Genomic DNA, 10,355 nt, shown 5'->3' with positions numbered 1-10,355 from the left:
CCTCGGTCTTTAAATAGCGCCGCCGCCGACCCCCACCCCCACCTCGAACCCGCCGCCGCCCACCGCCGCCACCACACGCCGCCGTTCGCCACTGCTGCCACCTAGCGCCGCCGTCGCCGCTTGCCAGTCCGCGCCGCCGCCGCCTAGTCCCGCCGGAGACGCCGCCTCGCCCGTCGGAAATCGATCCGATCTGGATCCGCCGGTTTTTTTTCCGGTTTAGGTAAAAACCAATCTGGTTTAAAAAACCTAGTGCATTTTTTTGATCGGTTTTATTCCGGTTCTCATCGGTTGATTTTATTTAGCGGACGCTCGTCCGTACATTCGTTTTAACGAACGATGTTCACCCGTTAGCCGCAGACAGTGAACGTTCGTTCGTTAGACTATTCGTCAGTTTTTCTTTTTCCAGGGTTTTTCCGCGATTATTTACGATCGTGATTTCAGCCCTGATCTTCGTTTTAGTTTATATTTTCGCTTGTTTATCGGAATTAGGTGATTCAAGCGCCTAGATTTTCGTCTCGAAACCCTCTTTCTATTTAACCAACTTAAACAAGATTTTGGTACTGTAAAATTTAACTTTAGTTCAGATTAGTAATCGGATCTTGTTTCTTTCGTAGTTTGAGTTTCGTTTCTCCGTTTGATTTGATTCTTTTTGCCAACCGGAGTTCTTCAGTTGAACTTTCTGGTTAGATCTTCTTATTTGAGTTTTATCTATGCTTTAAGTTGAGTACTTATGTATGCTATTATTTGATTGCGATAGAATTCCCGGAGTGTGAAGCGTGCTACTACGAGTCTCTAGGTTTTGCGGATCATCAGCAAGCCAAGTAACACTTTGATCATATCCCTTTATTACCCGGTTTTTATGCATTAGATTCAACCCTCAAACATTGCATGGTTAGTATCTGAATAACATGTGGGTATTGGGAAGTAGTTGATGAGGTAGAATCTATTACCTGTTTGTTATCAAACCTTTGGGAGTTACTTCTACGTTATGCTGAAGATTGCTATGCTATGCTCGTAGACGTGGATTGGGTGAGTGTATTTCCATGACAGATGTGAGTATTGTTAATTAATGGTTAACTTAAGGTGGCTACTTAAAATCACATCTGGGTGGATTGCTTGTGGGCACCTGGAGAATCTAGTGTTATCCTAGGATATCCCGGGGTTCTGAGTGATCATCCTAAGGTCCGCCACGCAGGCTCAAAGGGATCATAAGATTATTCATGCTAGAAACTTCCGTGTGCAGCCACAAGCTACTATGGGCTCTAGCATAGTTGAGTATGTTGTGTGACCTCTTTTAGTGGTGAACTAGCAGATGTAGGGGATGTAGGTTGGTACTGTCTACCCAGAGTAAAGAGTTAATGCTTCTGAAAGACTGTGTCTCGGTCATCTGTTTCTCAAACACCATGTAGTGCGAGAATTCCAACGGAGGAGATCGAGTCTTGTGGGGAAAAGTGCACAAACCTCTGCAGAGTGTACAAACTAATCATAGTTAGCCGTGTCTCCGGTTATGGACATCTTGAGTATCTGGTTCTTGCATTATCATGTTGATCTCATCACTCTAAAGTAACTTTAATTTGATTGGGTTTAAATGATGATGCTTAATTGGGATTGAGTTGGAGGAACCTTCTCAATGTTTAACAACCACCATGATAGTTAAATAAATTTATTCCTTTGTTGTAGGGAAAAATTGGCTTTATGCAAAACTGTAACCATAGAGCTTTCCACCAGCCTTATATTGCATGTAGTGATGGCAATTATCTTGTTCATTACTCTTTGTGTTACATTGCCAACATATTCCATGTGATGACCCATTTTCGGGCTGCAACATATCATGTTGCAGACTTTTCAGACGACGAGTACGGTGCCATAGGTCGTTGTCGTTCACTCAGCTATGCCATTGGAGTTGATGGACTCACTTTATCTTCCAAGACTTCCGCTGTTATCATTGTTAGATGGCCTTAAGCCATATTATTGTGTTAAGTTCTCTTTTAAGACAGTCGATGTAATAAGTGTGTGATTGCAACTCTGTTATAAATCCTCGAGTATTGTGCGTGTCAGCATTACCGACTATTTGAGGTCTGGTCGCTACAAGTTGTGACCCCATTATGTAATTCAAATCAAGACGAAGAATCAAGTAGATCGCACACAGTTTGTTATCACCAACCGTGTGAGATGCAGTACAAAATATTCTGGAGCACTGTTGGTGTATAGTACGCATACGGTTTACGCGAGAAGGTGCGTCGGCTATAGTGTGGGCATGTTGTTGTCTTCTTTGTGTACCAAAATTATGCAATGACGTGGATGAGCACTGTAACAAGGGAAATTGGAACCAAATTTTTTAACGTTCAAACTCATCACACACGGGTTAAGCAATCTGAATCATTTGTGATGTTCACATATCGTACAAAGTTCTGAATAAGGAACCGTGTCTGATGACACTTTGCGCGCCAGTTTTTTCACTGAATCGATTCAAAATTTTCGGCTTCCGCGAAAATATCTACCTCCCCACCCCTCCCCCTTACCAAAAGCCACATTTCCCTTGTTTCAGCCTTCCTTTCCAAGTTGAAACCTTCACTCCTTGCTTATAGCACCACCCCTCGCCGGCGACCCTCCTTCATGCTGCTCGGCCTCGTCTATCCAAGCAGGTAATCCACACCAGACCCCCATCCTCCTCCTCCTTCCACATCCCACATGCCCCGATCACCGGCGCGACACCTTCCACCCAAATCACCGACCCCTCCACCAAATAAGTGCCGCCCTAAGCCATGTTGCACGCAGTATAGCCAGGAGCTCAGGGAGCATTTGGCAGCGGAGAAGTCGCGGCCACACACGCAGATGAGGTTGTAATGGCTGCCATTCGTGCCGACCCCCAGATCTTGGAGGCGCACCTCACTGTTGAGGCCATCATCGACGCCTCGTGCACCAACGCCGCGACGCGGTTGGCTGCTTTAAACGACAGTTCGTGGCGTTTTCTCGAGGCCACCCTCGGTGCCTTTGATGAAGACTACGAGGTGTTTTCTCAGCGTGCATGTGCTTACCTCGACTCGACAACCAGCAGGTTGGTGCCCGGAGCGGCTCAGGCAACTCACCACTACGACGAGGGCACCCACGATGCGGAGGCCTCACCCTCTTCCATGTCCAAGGAGCCAATCGTCATCGATATCTCCGACAATGAGGAGTAGCTTCTATTATTAGCTCACTAAGGACCCATGTTCAGTTTGCTAGCTACGGCCTTTCCTTAACAAATTCTAGTGAATTGTGCTATCTACTTTTACCATGCAATCTGTTCCTCTAGTGTATATGTTCTATATTTCTTGCAATGTGGTGCTCACTTATTAACTGTTTGGTTAACTAGTTGTCGTGTTCAGTTAACTGTTTGCTTCAATTCTGCAAATGTGATGTTCAATTCTTCAGGGTGCAATTTTGTATTGTCTTCCATGTGAGAAATAAATCGAATTTTTTTTACAAAATACATGAGAAACAAATACAATTGCTATATTTCCAAGTTGTCAAGCATGCTTGGTTTGGTTAACAGTTTGATCTTCTAGTATGTTATACATTGTGCAATATGGTGCTCAGTTAGCGTTTGGTTCATTTGTTGTGGTGTTTAGTTAACTGTTTGGTCCCATTCTGCAATGCGATGTTCAATTGTTGTGGGTGCATTCTGTTATTGTATACCATGTGAGAAATAAATCAAATTTGGCTGTACTGAATACATGAGAAACAAATACAATTGCTATATTTCCAAGTTGTTAAGCATGCTTGGTTTGGTTAACCATCTGATCTTCTATTAGGAGTATGTTATATTGTGCAATGCGGTGCTCAGTTAATGTTCGGTTCATTTGTTGTGGTTTTTAGTTAACTGCTAGGTTCAATTCTGCAATGCAATGTCCAATTGTCGTGGGTAGAATTTTGTATTGTTGTGCTTGTGAGGAATAATCGAATTTGGTTGCACTTAATACATGGAAAACATATACAATTGCTATATTTCCTAGTTCTTAATCATGCTTGGTTTGGACAAATGGATTTTCCATGTGGCTTGAATTAATCTGATGAATCTGCAATGTGCTTATTTTTCATCAACATATTTTACTAATAGCATGGGAATCCTCACTTAACCTGATCACTAACTACCTTATATGTGTTGCAAGGAAAAAATGGGAAGCACTAAGGTTTACAATCGAGGTTTGCACATGCATGGTCCTTTATCTAATAGCACATTATTATGTAATTGCAAGAACCATTCTCATACTTAGGTTTTAAACAATTTGGTCTTGCACATGTAGGTCGTACTGTCAAAGGTTTTGACCCACTGTTCATCCCTTTTTGCATATGGGGAAATGAGTTGTCCATGAATATCGGTCAAGTCAAGAAACTTAGAAAGATTATTAGGATAAAGAAATTAGCGACAAAAAACAACAAGATCTTTGTCTGAACAATGAAGAAGACATCAGTTCACTACAGGATGGTACTAACTATTATACCTTGCCTTTTTTATTCCTTTGCCCCATTTCCAATATAGAGAAGATATTTAGGCACATCCTTGTTTTCAAGCCTTTCCAAAGCACTTCACTAATGATTACCTCTCAAACCACCTGTATGGTCAAGAGGCGAGGAAGGTATTCATAGAATACCCATGGTTCAATATTGAAGTGTTCCTGAAGAGGATGAAGGATGGACGGTTAATCATCCACATGCACTGGCCTAAAGTTGCAAAGACCTTCAAAATCAATGAAGGCTCAATATTGTCCTTCTACTTCAGCAGTTTTCCAGATGAGATACATCTGTCTATGTACCGTCTATGATGCTAATTTCGAAAGGTTATAGATGTTGCATGTGAAACTTGGTGTTGGTGCAGTTGTGTAATGGGGTAGCTGAGTGCTGAAACTATATGATGCTGTACTCTCATGTATTTCAATTATGAAAATGAAATATATTGTGTGCTTAATATAATATGTCAATTAGATCAATAAATGGATTATTAATAGGATAACTAGCCTGCTATTTGGGTTTTTCTATTGCAAACGGTTATTTAGAAAACACCGTGGGAGATGACCTCAGGCAACGCACACAGTTTTTAGGAATAAACCGTGTTGGATTAATGAACAATCACACACGACATCCTCTTGAAAACTGTTTGCGTTAGGATACCTAGCACAAACATTTACCACATAAAAAAATTGTGTGTGATGGACAACCTTTGCCACACAGTTTCTTCTATGCACCGTGTGTGATGCATTCAATAATGCAAACACAAAATTATTAATACCGTGTGCAAAGGAAACGCTATCACAAACGTTTTAACGGGGAAGATTGTGTGTTATGTACCTGCGAACAGAAACGTTTTCCTTGGAGCGACTGTGTGGGATGTATATACAAACATAAACGTTTACCGGGGACTGACTATGTGGTATGAACTTACGACCGGAAATGATTTCGCCTGTATAATTGATTTTTTAGCACTACTGTACGTCTAACCTTATTTGATCGCTCTCCGGTCGCACACGACCTCATTTTGCCAAGCGTGTGTGCTAGGAGGCAAAATCCTCAACGGTTTCTGGGTCGTGTGGGAAGGACCCCCCTATCGCAGTCACTCACTTGGTGACGGTTCCAAATGCCGTCGCGGAAAGGGGTTAAAAACCATTTGTACAGCACCGACGCGTACCAGTGAAACAACAAATCCATGGACCAAAACAGCCAAATCTCACAAGATCCAACAAATTGTAAGAAAAAAATTTAGGGTCTATTTTTGTGGGGATTTTCAAATTAGGACGAAAAACAACAAAATCAAGCTAGCAAATGGGGGGTAGGGACTCCAGTATGTGAATCAACCTTGCTCATGATACTAAGATGTTGTAGGGTGAAACCCTAGGTGAGACCTTTTCACACTTGGAGGGGGAAAAAGTGATGAACACACAAGAACACAAGAGGAGAATCACTCAAACAAACCCAAATCACACATCCACTATAGTAGCATACATGAGATCCACAAGTATACAAGAATAATTCAAGGAAAATAGCGCTAGTGTAAAGTTCTTCCCACTCCCAAGAGAGGTGAGGTCTTGATGATAATCTTCTCCAAGAGGAGGCCTTGAAATCCACAAGGATTCTTCTCCTAGGAGGTCTTGATCTCCAAGAGGAGGGGAAGATGAGCAAAGCTCTCTCAATGTCTATCCAATACTTTGCTAACCCTAAAAACGAGCTAGGTGAGGGGTCTTATAGCCTAGGGACGAAATAAGAGGAAAACAGGGGTACAAGGGTCTTTTAACCCTAATTGCGCGCAGGCATAATTGGTGGAGTCCGGGCACCCATACCGGTCAGAGGCAGGCGCCACGGAGGAGATCGGGCACCCGTGGGTGATGGCCCGGACACCCGAGGTGGGTTGTTGGTTCCCACGCGGGGAGACCGGGAATCCGGGACGGGCCGGGGCAGCGCCTAGGCAGCGGGGGCCGGGCACCCGGAGTGTCTAGGACCTCCCCAACTTCGATCTTCTCATTCCCTTCTTCCCTCTCCTCCTCCATATAGGTGCTTGGGTCTCCCTCCTTGCTTCTTCATGGAATTATTCTTGGTACCTAAGAATGCACAACGTTTCCATTTGAGGTAGGACCCAACTCTCGTGTGAATCCGAATGAAGTTCGAAGAGGAAAGAGTTAATCTCGGTTTCAATGGCACGTGCGCGAGCTCTTGTCATTGGTCCTCTTTGTGCTAGTGGTGGTGACGGAATGTCCATGTGGATGGTCGAGGGATGCTCCGCATCAATCCTTCTACTAGTTTAATGCCCGTGCATTGCCATGAAAAGCAGATCTTTGAAAGGAAATATCCATCCAAATTACAACAAATGTCAATGTTTTTCTCTTTTTCTCTCTTGCTCCTCGCATGCACATATTTGTGGTTACTTATGGATTATGGATGGGCTTAGGCCCATATAAGACAATAATCACTGGTTAATCTCTAAGGCTCATTTATGTGCACGACAAGTGGTGGGAAGTGTGGGAAGTTTAGCACCATATTGCTATAGTAAGAAGAGTGATACCTCTTTATAAAGGCTGCTCTACCACTTGCTATTGAGAGCTTGGAAATAAGAGATGTACATGAGCGCTCCTTCTTCTCCGTCGCCCGCCCCCGCACGCCTCGTCACGATGCGCGTGCGCTGCATGTTGCGGGAATGAGCCGAGCTGAGGCTTATTTTTGCCGGTCAGGAATGGTTAATTAATCTTGGATTAATTAACGAGTCGCTTACGGAAGTGCCACTGTCCGAGATGTTGAACTGTGGGATGTTGAGGGACTCGGTCATGGGCCTGAGCCCAGGCCCATCTACACGACGACCTATATAAGAAGGCACTGGCCAGTGGAGTGAACCCTAATTCAATTCACTCACTCCCTCTCGCACAACCCTAGCCGTCTCTACTGTTTCTCTCTCTGTGCTGCTTCCGACGATCCCATCCCGACGACCGCGTGTACGGTTGATCGGGAGAGCAGGTGCCTCTGGAACCCTGTCGTTCGAGATCCTGCCCGGGAGAACGATAATAAGGTTTTTGAGGAGCATCTCGACGCGACTGCTCCCGATCCGTCCCTATCTCCGTCCGCCTCTGCTTCCACTACTTCCTCTACATCGACTCCATGGCCAACGACGAAGTCGCCAAGAAGAAGGCCTTGGCCGCCGCCGTGTTGGCTTGGCCAACCGGAGGGTATGACTCGTTCATCCCCTATCTGATCGTTCATGTGCTGGCCGTATATATATTGTTCATAGATGTTTCGATTCTATGTACTGTACGTGCTAGCATGCTTAGGTATGAGATACATACCGTATTTGCCATGTTTACTGCTTACTCGTGGATTAGATTAGTCAAAAAAATATTTACAACAGTTACCTCGCTCCATTCAGCATAACTCTAATGTGGGATGTTGTGTTCTCTAACTCTAAAGAATCTCTGTCACGCTTGCTATCTTGTAGACAAAATATGAAGCAAGGTAGCTCGGATGTGCGATGTTGTCTTCCCCGAGTCCAAAGAATATTTGTCACGTTGCTATCTCGAAGAAAAGAATTCCAAAGAAAGTAGGCATCTAAACAAAACAACGGTATTTTACACACATTTGATAATTGAATATATTTAGTGGGGGCAGCCCCGTCACCACCGCCTCTATCCGCTGCGCTTTAGAACATACTCCCTCCGTTTTTAAATATAAGTTTTTTTATACATTTCAAATAGACTATAACATACATACGGATGTATATAGACATATTTTAAAGTGTAGATTCACTCATTTTGCTTCGTATGTACTAGTCACTTGTTGAAATCTTTAAAAAGACTTATGTTTGAGAACGGAGGGAGTATGCAACATCAAATTCATGATCTGTGTACGGCACTATTCAGTGTAAGAAATTTTGATGGAAGAAGTCAGAAAACGAAATTGCTCTGCATACGATTAAAGTGCGAACTATTTTTGTACGACGTGATCTCACTCGTACGTGGAATTGAATCAACGGCTGCTGATGATTGTCGAACAAAAGTTGCCGTACGTATACATGACTCGTCAAAAAAGTATGATGCACCACATTACCATGTACTATTTATGTTGGTCAAGACTGCTACAGCCTACAGAGTAGTTTTTTTGAAAGACAGCCTACAGAGTATACAGCTTTAGAAATAATATACAGCTTTGAGAAGGCTGAATCTGAAACAAACATTCAGTCATTGAAAAACCAGCCAAAATCTGATTCGGGCTATTTTCAGATATTGGGCTGAAGCACGTCCTAGTTTACTTCAACGCCAAACGGGATTATGTCGAACCGGCTTTGCCAACACAGCGAATCCCTAACTGATTCTGTCGAAACTGAAGCCCAAACAAACAATACCTTAGCGTGTGGGCAGAGAACAGAAACTGAAAGATATTAGAAATGGCTGCAATTTAAATTTTAAGAAGAGGGTTAGAATCTGTTCATCTTACAGATTGTCAAATATTCCCTATATATGTCAATTGTGAACGTTGTAAGAAAAAGAAAAGTATGGTGACTATATTCACAGGAGTCGATACAGAAATGACAGGAAAAGAACGAAGTGGTAGTTCTAGGCCTACATGTAACCATTCTATTTACTGCATGTGGTTTAACCAAACCGGGCACTGTCACATGCATTTTAGTACAAGGTTTAATCCAACCAATTACCTTGCTATCACAGACGGTATCTACCCAACTAATCGTCAGTTTCTTCCTCGTCTTCCTCGTACACCCACTCCCACTCCTCGTCGTCCTCCTCATCTTCCTCTTCCATGGACGAACCCCTGGCCATGGATAGGGCGTTCCAGTGCCGGGCGGCGAGCTTCCACCCCACCACCGACCCCGTCTCCGCGGCGTCCCACCTCGAGGAGAAGAACCCGTACTGGGACCCGAGCAGCCCCGCAGCGAACAGCACGGCCGAGCCCGCCTTGCCGGCCCACGCGGGCGCGTCGACGCCGCTGTTGAGCGCCCACAGGAGAGCGGCCTCCGCCGCAACCGCCGCCGCGGGGAAGGCTAGCATCCGCCACATCATATCACGCCTCATCTCCTCGGACAGGTCCAGGTCGAGCCCGAACCGCGCCTGGCCCTGACGGCCGCCCGCGCGCCATTCTTGGCCGGTCTTGGCTGCCGACGTCGTCGCCGTGGCGCCGGTGGTGGCCTCGACGTTGCCGGAGCTGGCCGACGGCCGGAAGGTGGCCGCGCTGGCGCGGCGGAGTGGGGCGGTTGGCTGGAGCCGTCGGGAGACGGTGGCACGGGAAGGGAGAAGGAGCAACTCCATGGCCGCCTGCTTGGAGTGCTGTGGCATGTGGGAGTGTGGGTTGTGAGTTGTGACCGTTCGTCCGTGCGTGGGAAGACGAGAGAATCAGAGAAGAATGAAGGCCGCGCATGTGTTATCCTCGTATTGCAATGCGAGAGATATTTTTGCTTTCTTAAAGAACAAACAAATTATGAGAACATGGAGGATTTCAACCACAAGTGGCATTTCGAAATTCGTTATAGGGGGTGCTTGGAATTTCGTATGTTATACTAGTGATTGTAGGATTGCTTAAAGGAATTACGTGGGATAGTGGAAATTTCAAAGCATTTTATAGCCTCATGCTACAATTTTCTTTGTGATCTCCTGTAATTTTTAGTGAAGTGACATATTTTTTGTTTGTTTTAGTCCGTCTTATATTGTTGAAATCAATATGATATGAAAAATTCGATCATATACTGTTGTTATATGTCTACATTTTTTAATTCATGCATCTAGAAGCGCCGCTGACAAAGAAAATGACTCATCAAAGAAATCGAACGTTCAAACCTTCCCCGTAGCTTATTTGTGTATGCTAAATGAAGATTCCCCTCCTTTGAAGCC

The 10,355-nt window shown here is 44.5% G+C and overlaps 1 protein-coding gene across 1 annotated transcript; it reads right to left on the bottom strand.

Annotated features, from left to right (window-relative positions):
• Window positions 1-8,991: 8,991 nt before the first annotated feature.
• On the bottom strand, window positions 8,992-9,868 carry LOC119319995. Its single transcript, XM_037594145.1, has one exon. The coding sequence runs from the start codon at window positions 9,801-9,803 to the stop codon at window positions 9,195-9,197; it is 609 nt and encodes a 202-aa protein (XP_037450042.1). The 5' UTR covers window positions 9,804-9,868; the 3' UTR covers window positions 8,992-9,194.
• Window positions 9,869-10,355: the final 487 nt, after the last annotated feature.

Source organism: Triticum dicoccoides, chromosome 6B, assembly GCF_002162155.2.
Source record: "Triticum dicoccoides isolate Atlit2015 ecotype Zavitan chromosome 6B, WEW_v2.0, whole genome shotgun sequence".
NCBI classification, from domain to species: Eukaryota; Viridiplantae; Streptophyta; class Magnoliopsida; order Poales; family Poaceae; genus Triticum; species Triticum dicoccoides.
The sequence above is the reverse complement of the archived record's forward strand: the minus strand, read 5'-3'. Positions and strand labels throughout refer to the sequence as shown.